Here is a 24149-nt window from a genome sequence, read left to right on the forward strand (position 1 = left end):
CATGCACACTTGTTTCCTCATTCTCTACACTCATCCATCCCACTTCTTCGTTCATAAGCACCACTTCAATCTCACCTTCCTTACTCTCGTTCTATTTCATATTGCTTCTTACTTGATAGATACATTCTCTGCACTCATTTCTCTACATTCCAGCAGCAGCGGTCTCTCCAAATGACTCATACCAAAACCATTCAAATGTAGTCCATCACTCTTATACAGTTCAATTCTTCCTTCAAACTCATTCCACTCATTAACTAACTGCACTTCTTTCTCTTAACATATTTCTGCTAACATATCATTAGCAGAAATATGTCATCTCATCACTGTCATTCCTGGGCAACACACTGACTACCTTTCTTATCACACTATTATCTTTTATTATTATTATTATTATTAAACAAGACCTCATGGAGTCAAAGACTCATCTAGGAGGTCCTTTTATCTCACACACATCTCATCATACCGGGTCTTAAACACATTCAAACTCCTTGCAGACACCACACTCTCAGGCAAGGCATTCCAATCATTCACAACTCTGCACGAAAAAAACCTGCCTCTCACTCCCCTACTCACACCCTCTTTATACAGTTTCCAGGGATGACCTCTGGTTCTCCCCTGATCTCCCACTATTCGCTGTAGAACTTCTCCACCATTGATCCTATAGCAACCCCTTACCAACTTGTAGGTCTCTATCATATCTCCCCTCTTCCTTCTCTCCACTAGTCTCTGCAAATTACATCTTTTCAATCTTTCCTCATACTCGACATTCCAGAGGTCAGAAACTACCTTAGTCAGTCGCCTTTGGACCCTTTCCAACATCTCCTCATCCTTCTGAAAACCAGGTGACCAAATCTGGGCACAATAGTCCATGTGTGGCCTAATCAAAGCCTTATACAATGGAACAAGAATCTCCCTACTTCTACACGTCAGTGTCCTCCTCATCATTCCCAGAAGTCTTTGTGTTGTCTTCACAATTTTGGCGATGTGACCCCTAAATTTTAGATCTTTATCCACTATCACTCCCAGATCTCTTATTTCCTCTACTTCCAACAATATATTCTTACCAAGCATAAATTCTGCATCCCATCTTTGTTTTCCAAATTTTAAAACCTTACATTTTGCAACATTGAACTCACACCCCCATTTGCTTGCCCAATCACTCAATTTATTCAAGTCTTCTTGCAAGGCCACAACATCTTCACTACTCTTTATGGTTCTTCCCAACTTTGCATCATCTGCAAACAACTGAATATCTCCATCCAAATCTTCGCCAATATCATTAATATACAAGTTAAATAGTAATGGCCCTAAAACAGATCCCTGAGGCACTCCACTAGTGACTTTCCTTTTCCTGGATATTGCACCCCCATACACAACTTGTTGATACCTATCAGATAGCCAGTCTCCAATCCAATGCACTAATCTAATATCCAACCCCATCTGCTCTAGTTTGACTGTCAACTTATCATGAGGCACTCTATCAAAAGCTTTTGCGAAATCCAAGTATATTACTGTGTATCCTTCTCCTCTGTCCAAGGAAGCAGTCACTTTATTGTAATAAGTAAGTAGATTACTAAAACACGACCTCCCTTTAGCAAATCCATGCTGTCCATCAAAGATTATACCATTGTTGTCAACCCAACTCTGGATTCTAGCTCTCACAAGCTTCTCCAACAACTTAACCACAACACCCGACACACAGATAGGCCTATAGTTTGATGCTTGAGTTTGATCACCTCCTTTATGAAGTGGCACAATCTTGCCCTCCTTCCACTCTTTAGGGACTTGACCAAGTGCAAGACTCGTATTAAAAAAATATGTCAAGGCAGGTGTCAACTCTCTGGCACATTCCTTCAGAATACGTGGTGATATATTATCAAGTCCCACAGCCTTATTTACATCTAGTTTACTCAACTCCCCAAACACCTCTTGCTCACTTACAGTCAGTCTCTCCTCCCCATCATCAACTGCTCTTAATCTCTCCATGAAGTCACATTCACAAGATTGAAAGATCTTTATGAACTGCTCATTAAGTATCTCCACCACACATTCTGCAACAGCTGTCTTTATACCATTTCCTCCAATCAATGTCATCCTTCCATAATCATTCTTTCTTTTGCTGGCTACATATCGAAAGAACTCCCTAGGATTCTTTTTAGCTTCATTAGCTAACTGCTGTTCATACCTCTCTTTAGCTACTCTCACCAACCAAGTCACTCTCCTTGCCTGGTCTTTGTAGAACTCATGAAATTGGTTACTTCCACTTCTCTTATGCTGCCTCCACAATGCCCTTTTTCTCTGTATTGCATGCTTAATCTCTTTATTCATCCATCTCACACCTAACTTATTTAACCTTCTCACCCGTGGTATACATTTAGACATTGCATCCACTAAATATTTTTTGAAAATCCCCCAAGCTGCATTGATCTCTTTTCCAGCTAACTCCTCATTCCATGCTACACCTGCAAGCTGTCTCCTGAGCTCTTCATAATCACCCCCCTTGTAGTTCCACATATACCCTTTTTTCACAGGGGTCCTTGCACTGCTGGCAACCACCCAAGTAATCACCTCATGGTCACTTTCACCAATTGGTGGATGATTTGATACCTCATTGATAATTACATCCTCCGATGAGATGACCAAATCCAAGACCCTTAATCCTCTTGTGCCCTCTGTTACATACTGTCTGAGGTAGTTATCCCTCAAAAACTCAAGAAACTCATTTTCTTTACTTCCAGTTGCTATCTCTTCATTCCAGTCTATATTGCCATAATTAAAATCACCCATAATGATCACCCTTTTCTTATTTGCTTGGCTTATTTGACTATACATTTCACTATCACCACCATCCACATTACCAGGTCTATAACAACATCCCACCAAGTATTTGATTCTATTCACCTCTATCTCACACCATACTGCCTCAAAACCACTGGCCCCATTTCCCCCTTGCATCTCTACCTTGTATGGACATAACTCTTTCTCTATCATCAATAGCACTCCCCCTCCCTTTTTACCCCTTCTATCCTCACGAAACACATCATACCTTTCCATCTCTATTCCTGTCAGGATGTCATCCTCATCTAACCATGTCTCACTTATTCCGACAATCTCTGGGTGCACAGACGCAATTAGTGCAACCATTTCATCCGCCTTGTTTCTTATACTTCTAGCATTGGTATACAAACACAACAACTCATTTCTGGATCTACAGCTAGTTCCACTGATACCACTCACTCGATGTGATCTCTCCATGCTGGACTGGGGCCATTTCCCTTTCTGCTTCTTCATTTTAGAACCCTTTGCAATTCCATCTGTTTCCTTTTGATCCCTGATCATCCCATTACTTTCCTGCCTACACATTCTCTCACCTCCTCTTGGAGCATCCACCTTTCTCACGCTGTGTATCCCTGTCCACCCTGAGCCTCCCCGTTTCCCTGCTCCTCTTGCACACCCATTCTCTCATTATCTATACTCATACCACTCACTTCCACATTCATTTCCACTCCTTCAATCTCTCCTGTCTTACTCTCCTGCTCTTCCACATCACTCCCCTCTTGATCTGATTCATTCTCTCTATTCACTTCTCTACCTTCCAGCAGCAGTCTCTCCAAGCGACTCACACCATAACCACTCAAATGCAGTCCATCGCTCCCATACAGCTCACTTCGTCCCTCAAACTCATTCCACACATTAACAAACTGTACTCCCATCTCCTCACACATTTCAGCCAGAATATCATTCATAATCCTTGCTCTCCGCCTCATTTCACCACAATCATACCTAGGCAACACACTGACCACCCTTCCTGTCACACTATTCTCCTTTATCTTTCCAAGCAGTCTCCTGACATTCATTTTGACATGCTCTTTGTTCTCTCTCAAATCATTTGTTCCAAATCCTTCTCAACAATCTCCTTATCCTTCTCAACAATCTCCTGATATTCAATCTTGCATTCTCCTTGTTCCCATTCAAGTCATTTGTCCTTGTTACTACTGCCACTTCTTTTACTCTCTATGAAAGGCACATTGAAGACACACTCACTGAAGACTAAGCTTACAATGACCTCCAGAACAAGGCCAGTTATGTGTACGGTTAAATTTTTGTGCACTGTCCTATGTTTTTCTTTGTGTTTTTTAGAGTAAATTAAATTCAGTTTTCAAGATATTTTAATGAGTTTACAAATGGATCCTGTGGTTTATGGCAGGAAGTTAGTATTTATCTTGAAAAATGTAATTCTTTATTTTTCTGCTAAAATTCCACTGTTGCCCTTCCTACATGTGAATGGTTTTGTTCTGGATATCATTTTAAGTTTAGCCTTTGCTGAGTGTGTGTGTGTCTTCAAAATGCTTTGATAATGCTAGCTTGAGTTGGTGGAATGTCAGGTTGCAAATATTTAGTTAGTAAATTATTTATTTCATTCTTGTTCTATGTAGTGGTTTTTTTTTTTTTCAGAGAAATTTCAACTGATAATACTAATTCAAAATTAAGTGTCCCCAATTGTAAGCATTTAATTAAATTTATAAAATACTATTATAATGGAGTTATGATAAATGAGGCATATGAGCATCTCTTTCGAAGTCAATTTTTTCAGCATTAGAGTTAACAAAGAAGCTGAATGTTGAGATAAATGAGACATCTGAGCACCTCTTTCTTCAGCACTAGATCTAACACCAGAAGCTGAATATTGGGTAGATAATATCTGAATCATGTAGAGAATGAGTCATTGCTTTTCTGTCACTCAGCAATTACCAGATTTTCTTGAAGGTTTTGAAGCACGAAACTTTGAGTTTAATTTCAAATAAATTGAAAATGGCTAAATATTTGGTTGCATAAATTCACCTTCATGTAAATAGAAAATGCATAAACAGAGGACTTACTGTATTGTTCAAAACTGTCAAGATGTGTTTTGCTGTGTGTTTCTTAAAATATCCTGTGGTTTATAACAGGCAGTTAGTCTTTATTATGAAAAAGGTAATTCTTTATTTTTCCTCTAAAATTCTAGTTTTTTTTTTTTTTTTCCCATCAAAAATAGATAATGGCCCTGAACAATTTCAAGTTCCATAACATGATTTTTGTGAGCATTTATATGAGAAAGATATTGGACCACCACTTTGAACAATATTTGTAATGTTACCTGAGACAATTTTTTTCCATGGGATGCTGTTCTTTTTTAATAAACTGTGGCTATTACCACAGTAATAGCCACAGTTTATTAAAAGTTAAATTCAACAGTAAATTCTTAATATACTAAATAATTTATATACTTTTTTATACTGATATACTAAAATGACATATATGTTATATTCAGAGATATATTTGTTGTTGGATATTTGTAATATCCAACCTAGATAATTTGAAATGCCCACTTTGTTATGTTGATGCTTCCTCAAAAACAATTTACTAGTAGTTTATTTGTAGTAATCTGAGCTAAAAGTTTTAATGATTACATTTTTTTAACAATAATGAGAAATTAATAACACAATATAATTCTTGGAGAAAATAAACTCCTTATACTCCCAAACCAAGCTCACTATTGAATGTGAATCTAATAACCACCTACCCTTTTTGGATACCTTAATAATTCAAAATCGTCATGTCACATTTTCAGTTAATCGGAAACCAGACTTCACTGCAGAACATAGGTATTATCAAGAGTCTTGTACATAGAGCTCATACAATCTGCTCTTCTGATTCCCTTTGTTAGATGAACTGAATAAAGTTAAAAGCAATCTGATGTGTAATGAATACAACGAAACTACCATTTAAAAAATTATTAATAATTATCACTGTCTACCAGACTACAATCTGATGTGAAAAGAATTTCAGTACCCTACCTTAAATTATCCTCAGAATAAGGAGCCAGCTCTGAAACTGCCTTCCTTCTTGCCGTCTACAAAGAATACATTATCACCTTTCTCTTTACCAGATGTCTCAGGTACTCTGTTCATGTCATCTTTGCTATTTTGGACAGACTGGCTGTTCTGCTTTGATTGGATTCGAAGAACATCAAGACTATATTACATTTTTGGAATCTGACAGGTCTGTCCTTGCTTCTCATGTTATTGACATTAGGCACAGAGTTCTCTGGAACCAAAGATTTTTCATTCTGGCAGGTTAAAATTTGATCGTCTTTTCTTTGAGACGTGAAACACTATGAAATCATCCGAACCTTAACAGCTCGGATTGTATACTGATCTCAGAGTTTTATATTAATTGTTCATATATTTTTTAAAATTATTAATTTTTTTTTTTTTTATCTACACAGTTTTTACAATTGTTCCTTTGAACTCTTATAATGTAGTCATATCACCTCAGTTTTGACCGAGACATGAGCTAGTAGGCACATGCTCTGTGATTCATTCTTATGATTTATGTTTTGGATGAAGTTACCAGTCTGTCTCCCTGATGATATCCATGTAATATATGAAATATATTGGAGTTTTTGAATAAAAATGCTATATTTTTTAACACGTGTAAACTGTGAAAGTTTTTATAGACAACATAATTCCACATACAGCACAAGTCCGATGCTAGCATTTTATTTTTTTATTTTTATTTTTAAAGTGATAGTACTTGTTATTCAAATTTTAGTATTTCAGTTGTCTGAAATACCTAAATCTGTGGAGGGTCAGTTAATGTTAAATAACTGTAATTGATAATGTTTAAAATATGCACAGAACATTAAAAAAAATACTGTTTTCATGTGTGCACATGTGCTCACATGCACACCCACACATTATTATATTATTCTTGTCAATCCACCCAGAAAGGTTAGAAACATATAGTACGTTTAGCATTGTGAGGGGGCTGAAGCTTAGATAACTTGAAAAGCCCTACTTTAGAAGCCGAATTTGGTACATTTCAAGACACTTCAGTCCTCCAAAAAAGAAAAAAGGTGGTGATCTCACGCAGTGAAAATCATCTGCCTCCTAATGGCATTGACAAATATCCAAGCCATAATGGGATTCAGACTTAGTCTGTTAGTTGCGGAACAGAGATGCTATCCCCTTAGTCAGCCACATTAGCAAATATATGCTTTATTTTGCATATCTACTTTAAATCATAGAACAACCAGATTTGCATGGTGTATATTGTAATAACAAATATATATATATATATATATATATATATATCCACTGCTTGAAAAGAAGTCAATGGGCACCCCCACCCCATGGGTAAGGTGCGATGCATCATGCCACATAATGAGTCACTTATTTGTAGCCAGTATAAATTCATTGGAGGAATATGATTTTCCCCAGTCAGTGCAACTGTGTTAGGCGAAATGCCTGCAAGAAGAAAACTGACAGAGTTTGAAAGAGGCATTGTGATAGGATGCCATGTTGCAGGCCTATCTGTTTGGAAAATTGTTGACAAATTGGTCCATCCCAGGAAGACAATCAGTGATATCATACTGAGATGGAAGCATAGGGAGTTAACTGCAAGTGCTACCTGCAGTGGGTGGATGACCCACCACACTCAATGAATGTAACTGTAGGGTGCTATGAAGAAAATATGTAAAAACCACCATTTAAAAGCTGACATGTTGAATGAAAAGTTCAAGGCACTGATTGGAACATGAATCTGTACAAAAACATTCAAAACTGAGGCTCATGACATGGGTTCCATGGTAGAATCACAATATATAAGCCCCACATTACACGAACCAACATACAGCATTGTCTTCAGTTGTGCAAAGAGCATGTACAGTGGGATGTGGAAGCTTAGAAAGTTTGTTATAGAGTGATGAATCATGCTGCCAAGCAGATGGATGGGTGCAGGTGTGGTGGATTCCTGGTGAATGTCTCTCACCAGAGTGAATAACCCGAACTATGAAATTCGAAGGTGGTGGTGTGATGGTATGGTCCTGTTTTTCTTGGTTTGGCCTCAGACTTTTGTTTGTGGTGCCACAAACATTGAACTCTGAGAGGTATCAAAACATTCTGGACAGTGCAATGCCTCCTGTTTTGTAGTATTTCTACTGAACTGACGATCCTATCCTTCAGCAAGACAGTGCAATGCCTCCTGGTTTGTGGTATTTCTACTGAACTGACGATCCTATCTTTCAGCAAGACAGTGCACTGTGTCATAAGGCTGTTGCTGTAATTGCATGGTTTGCAGACATGAATATCACTATACTGTACTGGATTCCACAGAGTCCTGATCTCAACTCTTGAAATCTGTGGGATAAATTGTAGTGTTGGTTAAGATCAAGTGACGTCTTCCCCACAACAGTGCAGGACCTCATTATATGGCTACAAGAAGAATGGTCTAAAATTCCCATCGATTGCTATTGTATGCTTTGCAGCAAAAGGAGGTCCTACATCTTATTAAGGCAGGTGCCATTGCTATTTATTCCTCATACTGTGGTGTCCATTAACTTCTTTCCAAGCAGTGTGTGTATATAATTATTTTATTTTTATTTATTTATTTGTAGCCACTGAATCTTCAGGAGTTGCACAAAAAACTGAAGAATGCAAGTATAAAGATATCTGTAGAAAAACTGAGAGATTTTGTTGATAATGAAGTAAGTCTCTTATTGGTTTTAATTAGGCATTACTTATAATAACCTGTCTGTCTTCTCTCTCTCTCTCTCACTCAAGGAAATGATTACAGACATTCAGACTATTCATAACAGCATTCTTGTATAGTGACTCACCATTCATAATCAGAAAAACTAACTGTAGACAATTTATTTATTTTTTGAATTAAATTGATCTGCGTGAAACAAACTGCATTGACTTGCAAAATTTAATGAAGATCCTGATCACTAAATTTCATTAAATTTAATAATAGGATCTTCATGAAATATGAAGATCCTATTATTAATAGGAATTATTAATATTTTTATTTTAAATCATTTTGCAAATCAAAATGATCTGGTTATGAGGAAGGTAGAATATTCTTCATTGAGTCTTGAATAAAACTGAAAATCACTGTACTGTAGCATATGATGTATGGCCAACTATATATTACAAAGCAAATGCTTAATTGTTTGGACTTTCAGTTGTTGATATTTGTTCTTTTTCTTTGAGAGAGATCTCATGATGTTTATGACATAAGGTTCAGAGTATACCCTATTGAACAGTTGTACTTTAGTAAATAAAAAATATTAAAAAAATGTGTTAAAAATTTATGAAACTCTGATCTATTTTCAGCACATATATTGTAAATGTATAATTTTGTTTTGCCTAATTTGTCATTGTAAATGGTCTGATTGAAAATGAAATTGAAATGACTATAAATTTTAAGAAAGATTCTGATTTCATTAAATTCCATCGCATCCCAAATAAAAAAAAAATTATCGAATTAAAATCAAAACTGAATTATATAAATATATTCCATTGTATATTGCAAATATCAAATTATATTACATTTCATCCATCTAGCTTGGTAGAATTACTGAAATATAATTTTGAAACATATATAATACTAAATAATTATGGAAGTCACTTACATAAAATTGTTTATTTATTGAATTTTTGCCTTTTTCAATACGCTACAGGAAGATAACCACAAAAAGAGAGAACAACAATTAAATTGAAAGCACATGATTGATGTTATATGTGCTATTGACTGCATGTTCCGTCTGCATTAATAGGTATTAAGAAATATACAATAAACAATAAAATAAACAAATTATTTTAAATTTAAGTAATTAATTATAGTTTATCAAACACATGAATGATGAGTATTAGTTAGGATAACTTCTCAAAATTCAGAAAGTTTGAGGCAATCATTTTTGTTACGATTAGAATTGTAAATGTGTGCTTCACAGCTTTCTTTATACAGTCTTTCTGTAAGAAAATAGCTTTAGTGTGGAACTTTGGTATTATTCCACTGAATTCTATGTTTTGTAGATGAGATATGACTTGCTAAACCAGATTTGCTAGGCTCTTTAAGTGCAATATATTCTTGATGTTCTTCAAGACAAATTTGTGTAGAACAAACAGTCTGCCCATAACAACATAAGTCACAAGAACAGGGGGTTTCTGTAAACTCCAGTATAAGAAAGAGGAAGATATTTGTCTTTTGTAGAGATAAGGAAGGTATTTAGTTTATGAACTGGATGGAAGAAGAAGAAGACGTGTAGGTCAATTTGGCAGAGAAGTCTTGCTATTCTTTATGAATGTCCTTTAGCATATGGAAGACAAATTCTGGAAACTTCTCAAGGTGGGTTAAGATGAAGGCCATAATTATTGATTATTTTATTGATAGTTTTTTGTATTACAACCATTAGAAATAAAGATAGTTTTAATAATAGACAGTTTGGTTGAACATATTTTGTGTGCTCTATCAACTAGAGATTTGACTCCACCATCTTTCTAACAAGTGTGATGATGTGAGTTGGAATCAAAGTATTTGCAAGTATGAGTTGGTTTTCTATATGCTGCAAACTGTAGACTGCCATTTGGTTGATGTAGAATGAGAATGTCAAAAAAAAGGAAGACTGTTGTTATCTTCTTCTTCTTGTAGGATAAATTTGATTCTTGGGTTTACTGAATTAATTTTCATGAAATGAAATTCTCAATCTTTCCTCATACTCAACATTCCAGAGGTTAGAAACCTTAGTCAGTCGCCTCTGGATCCTCTCCAACATCTCTTCATCCATCTGAAAACCAGGTGACCAAATCTGGGCACAATAGTCCATGTGTGGCCTAATCAAAGCCTTATACAATGGAACAAGAATCTCCCTACTTCTACAAGTCAGTGTCCAGAAGCCTTTGTGTTGTCTTCACAATTTTGGCTATGTGTCCCCTAAATTTCAGATCCTTATCCACTATCACCCCCCAGATCTCTTATTTCCTACACCTCCAACAATATATCCTCACCAAGCATAAAATTCTGAATCTCATTTTTGTTTTTCAAATTTTAAAACCTTACATTTTGCAACATTGAACTCCCATTCCCGTGCCCAACCACTCAATTTATTCAAGTCTTCTTGTAAAGCCACAACATCTTCTCTATTCTTCATGGTTCGTCCCAACTTTACATCATCTGCAAACAACTGAATATCTCCATCCAAATCTTCACCAATATCATTAATATACAAGTTAAACAGCAATGGCCCTAAAACAGACTCCCGAGGCACACCACTAGTAACTTTCCTTTTCCTGGACATTGCTCTCCCCCCATACACAACAAGTTGTGTATGGGGGGAGAGCAATGCGGTTTTTTATAACTAATAAAAAAAAACTCAGAGTTCGGTATTTCATTATAACAAAAAAAAAGAACAAAAATAATTAATAAATAAAAAAGTTATTAAATGTTTAAACCACTTTGTGACTTCTGGGGCCACCCTGTGCTTTGTCATTCTGCTTTGAGCAGGAACAAATGTGTGAATTATTGTGAAATTTGGACTATATTTGCAAAAAAGAACAAGTGAGCCCTTTTTGCAAACCAGTGAGGCCAGAGTTCTTCACAACATTTACAATTATGTGGTATAACTACTTACTATATAGGACCACACTTACTGTATAATGATCACATAAGCTACATTCAAAAACTTATGATTCTCCAGATGAAGGAATTTATAGAAGTGCAGTATATAGTATGGTAAGGAATTGATAGATTAAAGTCAGATTTATGATGAAGACATTTTTACAAGTGCATGGTTGTCACTTAATTTTATATGGTCTATCCCAGTGGTATACAAAGGATTTTTCTAAAATGAACCTTTAGATCTTCACTGAAGATCTGAAGGTTCATTTTCCTAAGGAAGGAGAGTATTTGATATCTACCAATAAGCTGTCAGCCTAAAACAAAAATTTTCCAAAATAACAGTAATGAATTGTTGTTTTAATGTACATTCAACTCTGAATATAGCAAACACTGTAATAACAAATTTCACCTATAATACACAGCAAAAAAAAAAAAGATCCTAATCAAATCCACAGAGATCAGGACTTTTTTTTTGTTGTTGTTGTTGTTCTAAAGAAAATTCCCTATAGCAAATTATTTACCATGACACAAACTACAATTGACTCTTATTATAGGAAACTCATGAAGACGACACGAATAGTTTATAATAGTTCCTTAAGCAAAAACACTGTGCCTATGGTGCATCGGTTGATTTTTTCAGTAGTTTGTTAGAGTCAGTGAGTTTGTAATAGCATTATTTGCTACAGGGAGAGTCCACTGTATGGATATTTGGGCAGAGATATTCATCCTCTTTGAGAGTCGAGGGTGTGTGTGTATGTGGTGGGAGGGGGGGAGGAGGAGGTCAGATCTATGTATCCTCTCATGACATTGCCTTTTCATGATTAGTCAATATGTTATATATTTTACATTACCAAACACAAGTTTTCTAAACTTATACTATATTAATACTATGCATAGACTTGAGGTTGATAAGAGAGGAAGCTATTGATCATATTGATCACCACATCTAATAATCTCCACAGGATTATTGGACATAATTCTGTGGGGGATTATGTCCATTCCCCACAGGATTTGAACATAAATAGAATAAAAGAAGAGGAGAAGCTTATTTGATGAGTTTATAGTTGGCCTGTATGGGGAGGGGAGAAGGATTGAATAATTGTCATATGTTTTTATTGGCACAAAGAAATAATGGATACCAGTTGGGATAAACAGCATCTGTGGAAGTTGATACAAGAAAAGCAAAAGGAAGAAAATCTGTTTGTCAGGATATTTAATATCACCCTGATGTACTCCCTAAGTCTCTCAGGGAGTGGGTCAGGGTGGAATTAGTATTAAATATTAAGAACATTTATTTTCCAAATGGAACTTATTTTGAGTTTTTTATTTTTATTTTTTTATGTTGGAGGTAGTGATTGTTTACAAGCAGACCTGTAATGGGAATTTATTATTATATCAATGCCCCCCCCCCTCGGGGAAGTCAAAGACTCACCGAGGGGGGGGTTATGCCATTAACAATTACATAAATTATATAAGAAATTATATTATATTACATCACAATGTGAAATAAGTATACATATATTACAAAAGCCCACAGACTTACAGAAAACCTTTCCAACATGTAACGTATCTAAAATAAAGAGAGCCAAAAGGCTTCAGTTCGGCATTGCACAATTTATAAAAATTAAGTGGATATTAAATCCAACATCAAAGCTGAATACAGAACTATAAAAGTTTCGTATGAAATTTGACCAGAGAGCTTAGATGAATACATTCACCGGTGTTACAAGTTGCCCTAGCCAGACCTAATAGGTGATGACATATCTATTATAGTGAAACTTAAACTCATTCACTCTTAGTATTCACAACTTACTCAGGCAATGCATTACATTCACCCACCACCCTCCACATAAAAAAAAATACTTCTCACCCTCTTATTCACCACTTCTGCAATTTCCAGGAATGGGCTCTTGTTCTTTCCACTTCCTTATTTTCCACAATCTAAAAAATCTCTCTTGTATCCATCCGGTAAATACTCCCTCAAAGCTTAAACATGTCAATCATATCACCCCTTCACCTTCTGTCAGCCAAACTCTGCAGATTACATGACTTCAATCTATCTTTGTAGCTAACATTCTACAATCCTGAAATCATTTTTGCAAACCACCTCTGCACCCTCTCCAAAGTATCTTCTACTTCTCCCCCCCTCAAAACCCTGGCGACCAGATTTGAGCACAGATGAAGGAATTTGTAGAAGGGCAGTATAGTATTGATTAGTCCAGATGTGGCCTGATCAAGGCCTTATACAGTGGAATCTGCCATTTTATCTCTGCTGATTAATGTTTGTCTTAATGTTGCAGCAATCCTCTGAGTTGTCTTAATCACCTTTGCAACATGTCCTTAAATTTCAATCCACCATAACCCTAAGTTCCGATGCTTCAACTTCCTCCAACAAATTCTATATATAAAGTATGCAGTATCCCATCTGCATTTCTCAAAATTCAAAACCTCACATTTAGCAACATTAAACCGATATCCCCATTCATCTGCCCACATCCCCAGCTTATTCAGATCCTCCTGAAGAGCCACTACATCAACTGAATATCTCCTTGAATTTCAGTAACAATATCATTGATATAAAGGTTGAAAAGTAGTGGTCCCAGCACAGAGTCCTGTAGAACTCCACTAGTAATTTCCTTTTCCCCAATATTGCCCTTCCATACACAACCCCTTGATATCTATCAGACAACCCATTGTCAGTCCACTCCACTGATTTAGTATCCAAACTCGTATGTTGCAGCTTAAATATCAGTTTATCATGTCTATAAAATGCCTTTGCAAAATCTAAAAAAAATTACAATGTATGCATTTCCCTCCTCACTGACTCTTGTTACTTTATCATAAAAGTTAACAAGATTACTGAAACAGGAATGCTCCTTAACAAATCCGGGCAGATGAAAATAACCTTCACAGATGTTATTTTCATCTGCCCAGTTTTGTATACAAGCTCTTATCAATTTTTCTAAAACCTTAATAACCATAGAAATAACAAATTAGTCTATAATTTATGCCTCCATTCTTCTATCACCCTTATGCATGGCACTATCTTGTCCTTCAACTCTCCAGGGACTTTTCTAGTTGTAAGGTTTTCACCAAATAGCCAAATCAAGGGAACTGTTAGTTCTTTAGCACACTCTTTTAAGACTCATGGTGACATTTCATCCAGTCCCACAGCCTTGCTGACATCCACAGTACTTATTATTGTAAATACATCCACTTCATATCTAATCCGTCAACTCTCGCCATTCTCTTTGGCATAAGATTCACATCCCCAGAATGAAACACTCTAATAAAGTAATCATTAAACAGCTCTACAATATCATTCACCTTGGTCATTATACCACCTTTTCCATCTAGCAAGACCATTTGTCCATAATCATTCCTTCTTTTGTTAGCCACATAACAAAAAATTCCTTAGGGTTGTCCCTTGAATTCAATACTAGTCTCCTCTCATATTCTGATTTTCCCTTCCTGACTATACTAGTCACCTTTCTTGCTTGAACTTTGTATTCCTCATGCAACTGTTCACCACTCTCATTCTATACTTTTTCCATAACCTCTTTTTATCTGTAATTCTTTTTTAATCTCAGTGGTCATCCATTTTTCCCCTAAATTTTTAAATTTTTTTTCAAAGCGTGTACACTTTGCTACTGCTGTTAACAAATGGGTCCTTAACTAGCGTCCATGCACTATTAACTTCTATACCCTCTAATTTCTCCATCCATGGTGCTTCCTCAAGTTGATTTCTAAAGCTTTTGTATGCCTATGCTCTCCCTAGATCAATACCACATGGTCTTTCACCAAGAGGAGGCAAATATGACATTTCAGTCATCATCAAATTCTCTGATGCTATAATCAAATCCAAAACTCTTGAACCTTGAATTCCCTCCAACACATGCTAACACATTTTTATTATTATTATTGTTTCGGGCAACTCCAAGGAGTCGACAGACTCATCGAGGGGGGCCCTAACATCATGTCAAGAACAACTATTCAACATTCACACAGTATCTATCATACCTTGCCTTGAACTCATTCATGGTCGTAGCACCCACAACAGACTCTGGAAGCTTATTCCACTCATTCACTACTCTCCAAGTAAAAAACCTATCTCTAATACCCTTGTCAACCACGCTCTTGCCCAGCTTCCATTCATGGCCCCTAGTCCTCCCACCACCAGTCATATTTTCAAAAATATCTTCTGGATCAATCTTATAGAAACCCTTCAGTAATTTGAATGTCTCAATCATATCACCCTTCCTTCGCCTATCGACCAATTTCTGCAACCCACAAATCTTCAACCTATTCTCATAAGGTTCATTCCACAGACCTGCAATCATCTTGGTCACTCGTCTCTGGATCCTCTCCACTTCCTTCCCATCACGAAGAAACCCTGATGCCCATAACTGGGCACAGTAGTCCAGATGGGGACTTATCAAGGCTCGATACAGAGGAACAACAACTTGTTTGTCTCTACATGTTAAAGTATTTTTCAGAAGCCAAGTGATTTGGTGAGCTGTTTTAGTCACTTTTGGAATGTGCCCCCTAAACTTCAATTCCCTATCCACCAACACTCCCAAATCCCTGGCCTCATCAATCTCCTGGAGTACGGTTCCACCAATGCGATATACTGCTGCTATTCTTTTCACCCCAAAGTGCATAACCTTACACTTTGGCACATTAAATTGACATCCATTTTTCCTAGCCCAGTCCTCCAAACTATCCAAATAATCCTGTAAAATTTTGACATCCTGTGCACTCATAATTGCTCTACCCAACTTTGCATCATCAGCAAACAAGTGAACACTTCCTCTCAAATCCTTTCCTATATCATTGATGAACAAATTGAAAAGCAGTGGTCCAAGAACAGAGCCCTGTGGCACTCCACTAGTCACAAGCCGTCTTTTAGACTCCACTCCTGAATGAACCACTCTCTGGTATCTCTCCTTCAACCATCCTCCCATCCATCTCACCAACTTTATATCTATCCCCATTGCTCCAGTTTACTGATTAGGGTTCTATGTGGTATCCTATCAAAAGCCTTGGCAAGGTCCAGTAGTATTACTGTAAACCCATTACACCTATCCAGTTCAGCCGTCACTGTGTTATAAAACGTGAGCAAGTTACTGAGGCATGATCTACCCTTCACAAAACCATGTTGTCCCCCATACAGTATCCCAATTTCATCTATCCAATCCTGTATTCTTTTCTTGACTAATTTCTCTAAGACCTTGACAATGATTCCTGGTATGCTAATCGGTCAGTAATTTACAACAGCAGTCTTGGAACCACCTTTATGCAGTGGAACTATTTTCCCCTCTTTCCACCCCCTCGGGACTAACCCAGACCCGAGACTCAAACAAAATGGTCAAGGGTACTGACAATTCTTTAGCTGCTTCTCGTACAACACGAGCCGGTATACCATCCAATCCCACAGATGTATTGACATTGAGGTTATGCAATAGACTATTCACCTCCACTTCATTCACCACAATTCCTGTATAATCTACTGGTACATTCATTTCTGCAATGTCACCACCTGGATGATATATTCTTGCAAAGTGCTCACTCAGTAACTCCACTATATCAACTGATTCAGTTACCTCCCTACCATCGGCATTCTTTAAAATCATTCTGCCATGTACATTTTTCCTTTTACTTGCTACATATCTAAAAAACTGTTTAGGATTCTCTTTAGCATGCATGGCCAATGTTCTTTCATAATCCTTTTTTGCTTTTCTTACCACACTCGTTACCCTTCTGGCCTGCGTTTTATACCGTTCGTGTGCCTGCCGGTCACCTTTCTCCTTAAATTCCCTCCATAAGTGTTTCTTTTTTTGCAGCTCAAGCTTAATGGTGTTATTCATCCATTTAACCCCTAGTTGATTTATTATTCGGACTCTAGGTATACAGCCAGCCATTGCTTCATGCAAACACTTCTTAACTACCTCCCATGCACTATCGACTTCTAGTCCTTGCAGTTGTACATGCCATGGCACTGAACCAATCAAACTCCTAAGCTTGTCATACTTTCCAGCCTGATAATTCCACATGTACCCTGTCTTAATTGAAAATTCTACACCTTTAGCCACCTCCCAAGTCAAGACCCTATGATCACTCTCACCGATTGGTGGCAATGTGGTCATATTTGTTACAGCCAAATCCTCAGATGTAATTACTATGTCAAGCACTCTCTGACCCCTAGTATTTTCCATTACATGCTGTCGCAGATAGTTATCCCTTAATAACCACATAAAATCCAATTCCTTCCTCCTGTGTCCTCTCCTCACTCCAATCAATGCGACCATAGTTGAAATCTCCCATAATAATCACCCTCCTTCCACTCATTTCTTCTATTTGCTTGTGCATACTGTCACCACTATCTTTTCCATCACCTGGTCTATAGCAGCACCCAATTGTATATTTAGTTCTGCTAGCCACAATCTCACACCAAATAGCCTCAAATGTGCTCTTTTCTCTATCCTGCAATTCAACTTCTATTCCCCTCGGCTGCAGCTCATCAGCTATCATCAACAATACTCCTCCCCCCCCCCCATTTTATTCTCCCTGTCATTCCTGAACACACTATACCCATCACATTCAATCCCACTAGCTATATCACCTACAGTCAGCCATGTTTCACTAATACCAATAACCTGTGGTCTGGAAGTGCCAACCATGGCCAAAAACTCTTCCTTCTTGTTCCTAATACTCCTAGCATTAGTAACTGGTGATTAGTTTACGGAATTAACAACGCATATAAAGTATATTAATTAAAGGTAACTTTAATGAATAACTTCTATATTTCGGCAACGTCACATTGCCATCTTCAGGAACATAAAGAAAGATATGGTATGTGCATGCAGGCACTGACACAAAGCAAATGAGGAAGTAAGCAAGAAACTAATATTGTTCCGTAAACTAATCACCAGTTATGTCTGACCAATGTATAAGCCTTGCTACTAGAATCCTAGCATTAGTGTACATGAATTTAAGACCCCCATTAGCCCCAACCCTACCTTGATGCCTTATATTAACTATCCCACTCAGATTTGTTGTCCTTATTTGCTTGGGCATATTATATTCATTCTTACATTCAACTGCCTCCCTAAGGACTGTATATCTACACCCCCCCCCCTTAATAAATCTAGTTTCCTTGAATTTGCACATCCACCACATTCAGCAACACTTTCTCAAGCCTTCTTACACCGCCATTCAAATGCAAGCCATCCATCTTATATAGATCCTTTCGCCCATCGAACTCACTCCGCACATCCACAAATTCCACACCACTTGTCATACATAACCCACGCATAAAGTTATTCGCAATTATGGCCCTCCTTTTAAACATTTCACTGTCATACCGTGGCAAAAGACTAATCATTCTAACTCTCTCACTTTTCTTTTGCTACCTCAAACAATTCATTCAACTCTTCTATCATTTCCATTTTGTCTCCTTTCAAATCATTCGTACCTGCCACAACAATCATTTCTTTCACCCTTTCCTTTTGCTCTCTAATAGACTCAGATACATCCTTTATGGTCGCACCAGGTTGGTACGATTTTGTCAAATCCTCTACTATCACACCTCATACTAACGAGTCTCCATACAGCACTCTATCCTTCATTTTGTTCATGTTCACACTCATACGTCTATTTTTCCTGTCATACTTTTTATTATTGGCTGGTTCATTCAGTCGACTTTTGCTCATACGCTCTAGCTGCTGTTTTGCCCTTTATATCGCACCATTCAACAATGCGATCTCACTCATTGCGTCTATCTCATCTTTTTTATTCTCAGTAAAACCGTTAATACTATCATTCACACTTTCTACATTCACACTCTCACAATTCTCTGATACAACCTCACCGTTTCTTGTCATATCCCTATTTTCTTCATTCTGAAGTTTGACAAAAATATCACACTCACGATCCGAAATACTCTTCAATTTCTCATTCTCCCTACATTTTCTACACACATTCACTCCTTTATTATCATCTAACCACACTCCGACCGCACTCCGCAAAGCGTACATTTCGCAGCTAGTACACTGAAATGTCTTGAACTTGAACTTGTTCATGAAGAATTTCAAAAATTGGGTTTCCTTAATACCACAGGCTACTTCCTCTGTCCAATCTTTATTTCCATAATTGAAATCATCCATTAATTACCTACTTTCCACTCACCAAGCCAATTTGAATATTTTCTGTACATTCTCTGACCTATGAATAAAAGATGCCAAGAAATCATATTCTTGGTTTCATCCTACTTGTATATAGAGGCTAATGATTTCATATCAATTGCCTTAGTATCCCATAATGCAATGCACATATCCTTTTGGACATGTATAATGCTATGCATTATGGGAAGGGCCACTACCCAGACTGGTTTTGACCTTTTTGAGGTCTCAGTGGCCAAAAGGTGTCGCACCTTATTTATTTATTTAGCGTTTGGCTAAAAAGAATACATGCATATACTACCAAACACACACAAAAGAAGGAAACATACAAGACAATAAAGGATACAATAGTGTGGGGAGAACTATAGTCATATATACATATAAAAATATACAAGTAAACATAAAATTAAAATTGAATGTCTAAGTTCGACAGCCAATCAACAGCATCTGTAGAAACTGTTATAAAGTCAGTTACAGGTCCTATATAGGCTCTGTGAGGACAGTCAAATGTGATATGTTGTATAGTTTGGTTATCCCTGCCACAGTCACAAGATGAGTTTGGTCTTATCCCCCAAGTAAACAAGGAAGTTCTGCACAAACCATGGCAGGTTCAGACCCTATTTAGGGAGGTCCATGTTTTTTGAGGTAGTTCAAACCCTGATGGAGGGCTGTTTGGTTAAAAGACAAAAGTGTTTTCGTTAAAGGCCAAGTCCCAATAATCTGGCAGATTATTGGGACTTGGGCAGGCCATTCTGTGTGCCATCATGTGCTGTTATAATAGGTGGGTGCCTTGACTTAAATTGATGTGGCTCAGAACTGGTAGCCAACATGATGGAGTAGTCTTTATTGTTCCAGAAGTGATATGCATTGTGTGATTCAGGACAGTATAAATTATTTGACATGTACGCTGTTCAGCCAGACAGCTGAGCAGTATTCAGCAGTAAACAAGCCCAGCTCAGATGCCCTTAATGTGGAAGCACAAGCCCCCCCCCCACCCCAATTGTTCCGGCAAGTTTGTTATTTCTAGTCCTCTGAGTTTGGCAGCAATATTAGAGATATATATATATATATATATATATATATATATATATAATATCTATTAAAGGAGAGAGGGTTCTGTCTAGGATTATGCCCAGATACTTTGAATTAAAATTGTGTGGTAGTATGTTCCCATTTAGTGGCACTCTTAAGATGTCACTCACGTGCCATGCTATTGTTCAAAGAAACAGCATGTTTCAGTCTTGATAGTGCTTGCCACTTCTCAAAGAAGTGGTTTAGCTCCTCTAGGTCACTAGTTAGTATGTGGTCTATAGTATAGAAGTTCTGGTGTTGGGATGTGATGCACAGATCATCAGCATATGCAAATTTTCTAGACGTTGTCCTTGGAAAGTCAGAAATGTACAAATTGAATAGAAGAGGGAGGCCAGAACTGATCCTTGGGGGAGTCCATTGTTAAATGTTCTTGGCTTGCTCATATCATCTATAACTACCTGTATCGTTCTATTAGACAGAATAGCATTGATCAGATGGGTCATTTTTATACATTTCAGTATTTTAAGGAGCTTGTAGATCGTGCCTTTCCTCCATACAGTATCATATGGGGCCATCAAGTCTATACAGACTGCACCAGTTTTAAGGCATTTTTTGAAACCAGATCAGGTTTATATGAGTCATTAGGGCCAAAACTTGATCTTCAGAGCTGTGCCCTTGCCAGAAATCAGCCTGTTCATGATGGAGAGTGTTAATAAAAATAGTACTAATTCTATTGTAAATAAGTCTTTCTAATAACTTATGACAGACACTTCAGCAGTGCTATAGGTCATAGGTGGCCTACAGCAGGCCTGTGGGCCGCATGCAGCCAGTAACGTGATTTTGTGCAGCCTGTGGCAGGATAAAAACTATATTAAATTATATGTATTATCAATTTAGCTATTAGTTTTGACTCAGATTTTCTGATTGATATACTAGTTATATTCATTATTTCTGATGATGGAAACAATTTATATTCTCAACACAGAATCAAAATTGCTTTAAAAAGATTACTCAATTTATAAAATCTACTGCTTCTCTGTCGAGTTGTGGTAATGTGAGTGGTAGATTTCTATGCATTCCAGAGTAACGCATCATTGAAAGTCACTTACTCTGCTCTGGTTACAGTGATCAGTTTCAGAGACTCAGTTTCACAGTTAACAGTGTTATTGTTTCAGTTTGTGTCCCCTGGTCAGTTACTTCAGTTGTATGACCTTCAAAGTGACCCCTTTTTCCATTCAAGGGTGGAGATAGGCATTGACTTTTGGAAACTGGTACCATGGGAAAAATATCTTGCATTGAGTGATTTCAGCTTGAGAATTGCATCTATGTTTGGAAGCACATACATATGTGAATGCACTTTCTCAACTATGAGAGTGGTTAAATCGTCACAAAGAAGCCGACTGACTGATGACCACCTTCAGGATTTGTTACGAATATTATCATCATCGTTGAAAATCGACTTTGATGGACTTGTTGCTGCACATGAATGCCCACAGTGTTCTCATTAAGTTGTGTTACATGTAAAAAAACCAGAAATATATAATAAAATTTAATTTAACAACTTATATTTAAATCAATCAAGTATTTTATATTGTTCTCCCAGTAGTAAAATGATTTAACAAATATTGTAATTCAACATATAACTATTGCCTTGAAAAAATGCAGAGTTTATTTAAGTTCTGTCTAAAAGTGTGGGGCCCGTGACGCTACCACTCATCATATATTGGCCTTTGTATAGAATGAAGTTGGCCATGCCTGCTATAGGTCTATAACTTTCAAGTTTATCAGCGGACTTTCCAGGTTTTAGGATGGCTATTATCTTTGACTTTTTAAATTCTGCTGGTAATTTGCCGCTCTGTAAGATATTAAAGAAAAATTTTGTCAGCCATACCATTGTATTTGGTCCAGGGTTTTTTAAAAATTCAGGGTGAATATTATCAAATCCAGGTGCTTTACCAGTTTTTACTTCCTGGAGTGCAAATGGATTTGATAGATCGGTCATTTCAGAACAACCTTCTGTAAATCTGGTCAATTCTTTCCTAATTATTTTAGTGTGGATTTCTTTTTTATTTATCCCTGGACAGATTCACTCTTTGATTGGCGATACAGTTGGTCCTAAAAGCAGCTTTAGCTTGGAGCGATGGGAATTACTACCCAACTTTTTAAGGAGGCTCCATACCTTCCTGCTTGAATGTTTAAAGTTCAGCATTTCGATGGTGTCAATCCATTTGTTCTTTCTAGCTTCATTTAAGCTTCAATAAGATCATCTGCAATATCTACATGTCTGCTATTCAGAAAGTCTTTATAAAGTGCTTTGCTGCTTTTGCTCCAGCCAAGTATGCATTCTTTTCTAGCACCTCTAGGGGATATGTTTTTTGGCTATAGAAATTATTATTTTCACAAATTTTTGGTAGTTACAAGGTTGTAGTGGAATCCAGCACACATTTTTATCTAGAACTGATGAAAAGCTATTCCAGTTTATCTTGGCAAAATTCTAACGGGGCATTGGTGAAGTTTCAGTAATTTGAATTTGAGGGCCCACCTCAATAAGGATAGGACAGTGTTGGCTGTATGGGAATCTTCCTATGACGTGACAGCTGGTGGGCACTGGTAGGCCCCTTTGATTGGTTGTAACAAAACATGTCAGGATTGCCACTGTTCCATCTAGCCGAATTAAAAGTGCACTTATCTTTGGGATTGAAAATCAGCTGTATGTTGTTTGCATCTGTCCACTTAGCTAGCTTGGCACCATTTGCATCAGTTTCTTTATAACCCCATTAAGTACGATGACTATTAAAGTCTCCAATATAATTATCAGGGTGCATTAAGGCTGGCAAAGCTTCATCAGACCAGCTTATAGATGGTGGCTGGTGGACATTAATTATTTTTAAGTCGTTAACTTCTATGATAACGGTAGATATGTTTGAAACATCGCTATCAGAAATGAAACGGACCTTAGTAAGTGAATTTCGGACATTGGTGATTATCCCATACTTCTGATGGCATGTTGTTCCTATAAGATTGAAAGCCGGTATGGAGCCTCTTTCTCGTAGTTGCAGCTCATTGCTTGCACGGGTTTTTTGTATGTTGGCAATATCAATTCTTTTGTCATTAAAAAGTCTAGTAAGACATTCAGTCTTAGCCTTGCTGATACTTTCTATATTCAGCTGGCAGACTTTAAGCAGTTGTCCAAGGGGGACTGAGGCTTAGGACACTTCTGTTTGGCAGGATGAGTCCTGGTTTCTATCACTGTAACCTAATAAACCGTTTGCATATGCATGTACACTAATCCAGGAGATCCTAAGATAGTCTGGATGGCCAGGTCGTTCTAGCTCTTTAGCGTTACTCAGGGTGCACCACATGGAGACGAGCTAGAGTTGCACACCTTATTACTAAAATACTCTGGATTAGCATTCATTTTAGAAATTATGGACTTTACAACCGTGTTATAAACAACTCTTTTAATTTCCTGACATTTTGACCTTCATATTAAGG

At 37.2% G+C, this 24149-nt stretch overlaps 1 protein-coding gene across 4 annotated transcripts in view; it reads left to right on the plus strand.

Moving 5' to 3' along the window:
* The window catches only part of LOC150104753 (structure-specific endonuclease subunit SLX4-like), a 142409-nt gene that overhangs the window by 36854 nt on the left and 81406 nt on the right, over positions 1–24149 (plus strand). For all 4 annotated transcript variants that reach the window (XM_090395333.1, XM_090395335.1, XM_090395334.1 and 1 more), the window contains exon 3: positions 8438–8527. In XM_090395333.1, the coding sequence (XP_090251459.1) occupies positions 8438–8527 (90 nt within the window). The remainder of the gene's footprint in view (positions 1–8437; positions 8528–24149) is intronic.

This window comes from Typopeltis vanoorti, chromosome 7 (genome assembly GCF_054136105.1).
Source record: "Typopeltis vanoorti isolate ZY-2024b chromosome 7, IOZ_Tvanoo_1.0, whole genome shotgun sequence".
NCBI lineage: Eukaryota > Metazoa > Arthropoda > Arachnida > Uropygi > Thelyphonidae > Typopeltis > Typopeltis vanoorti.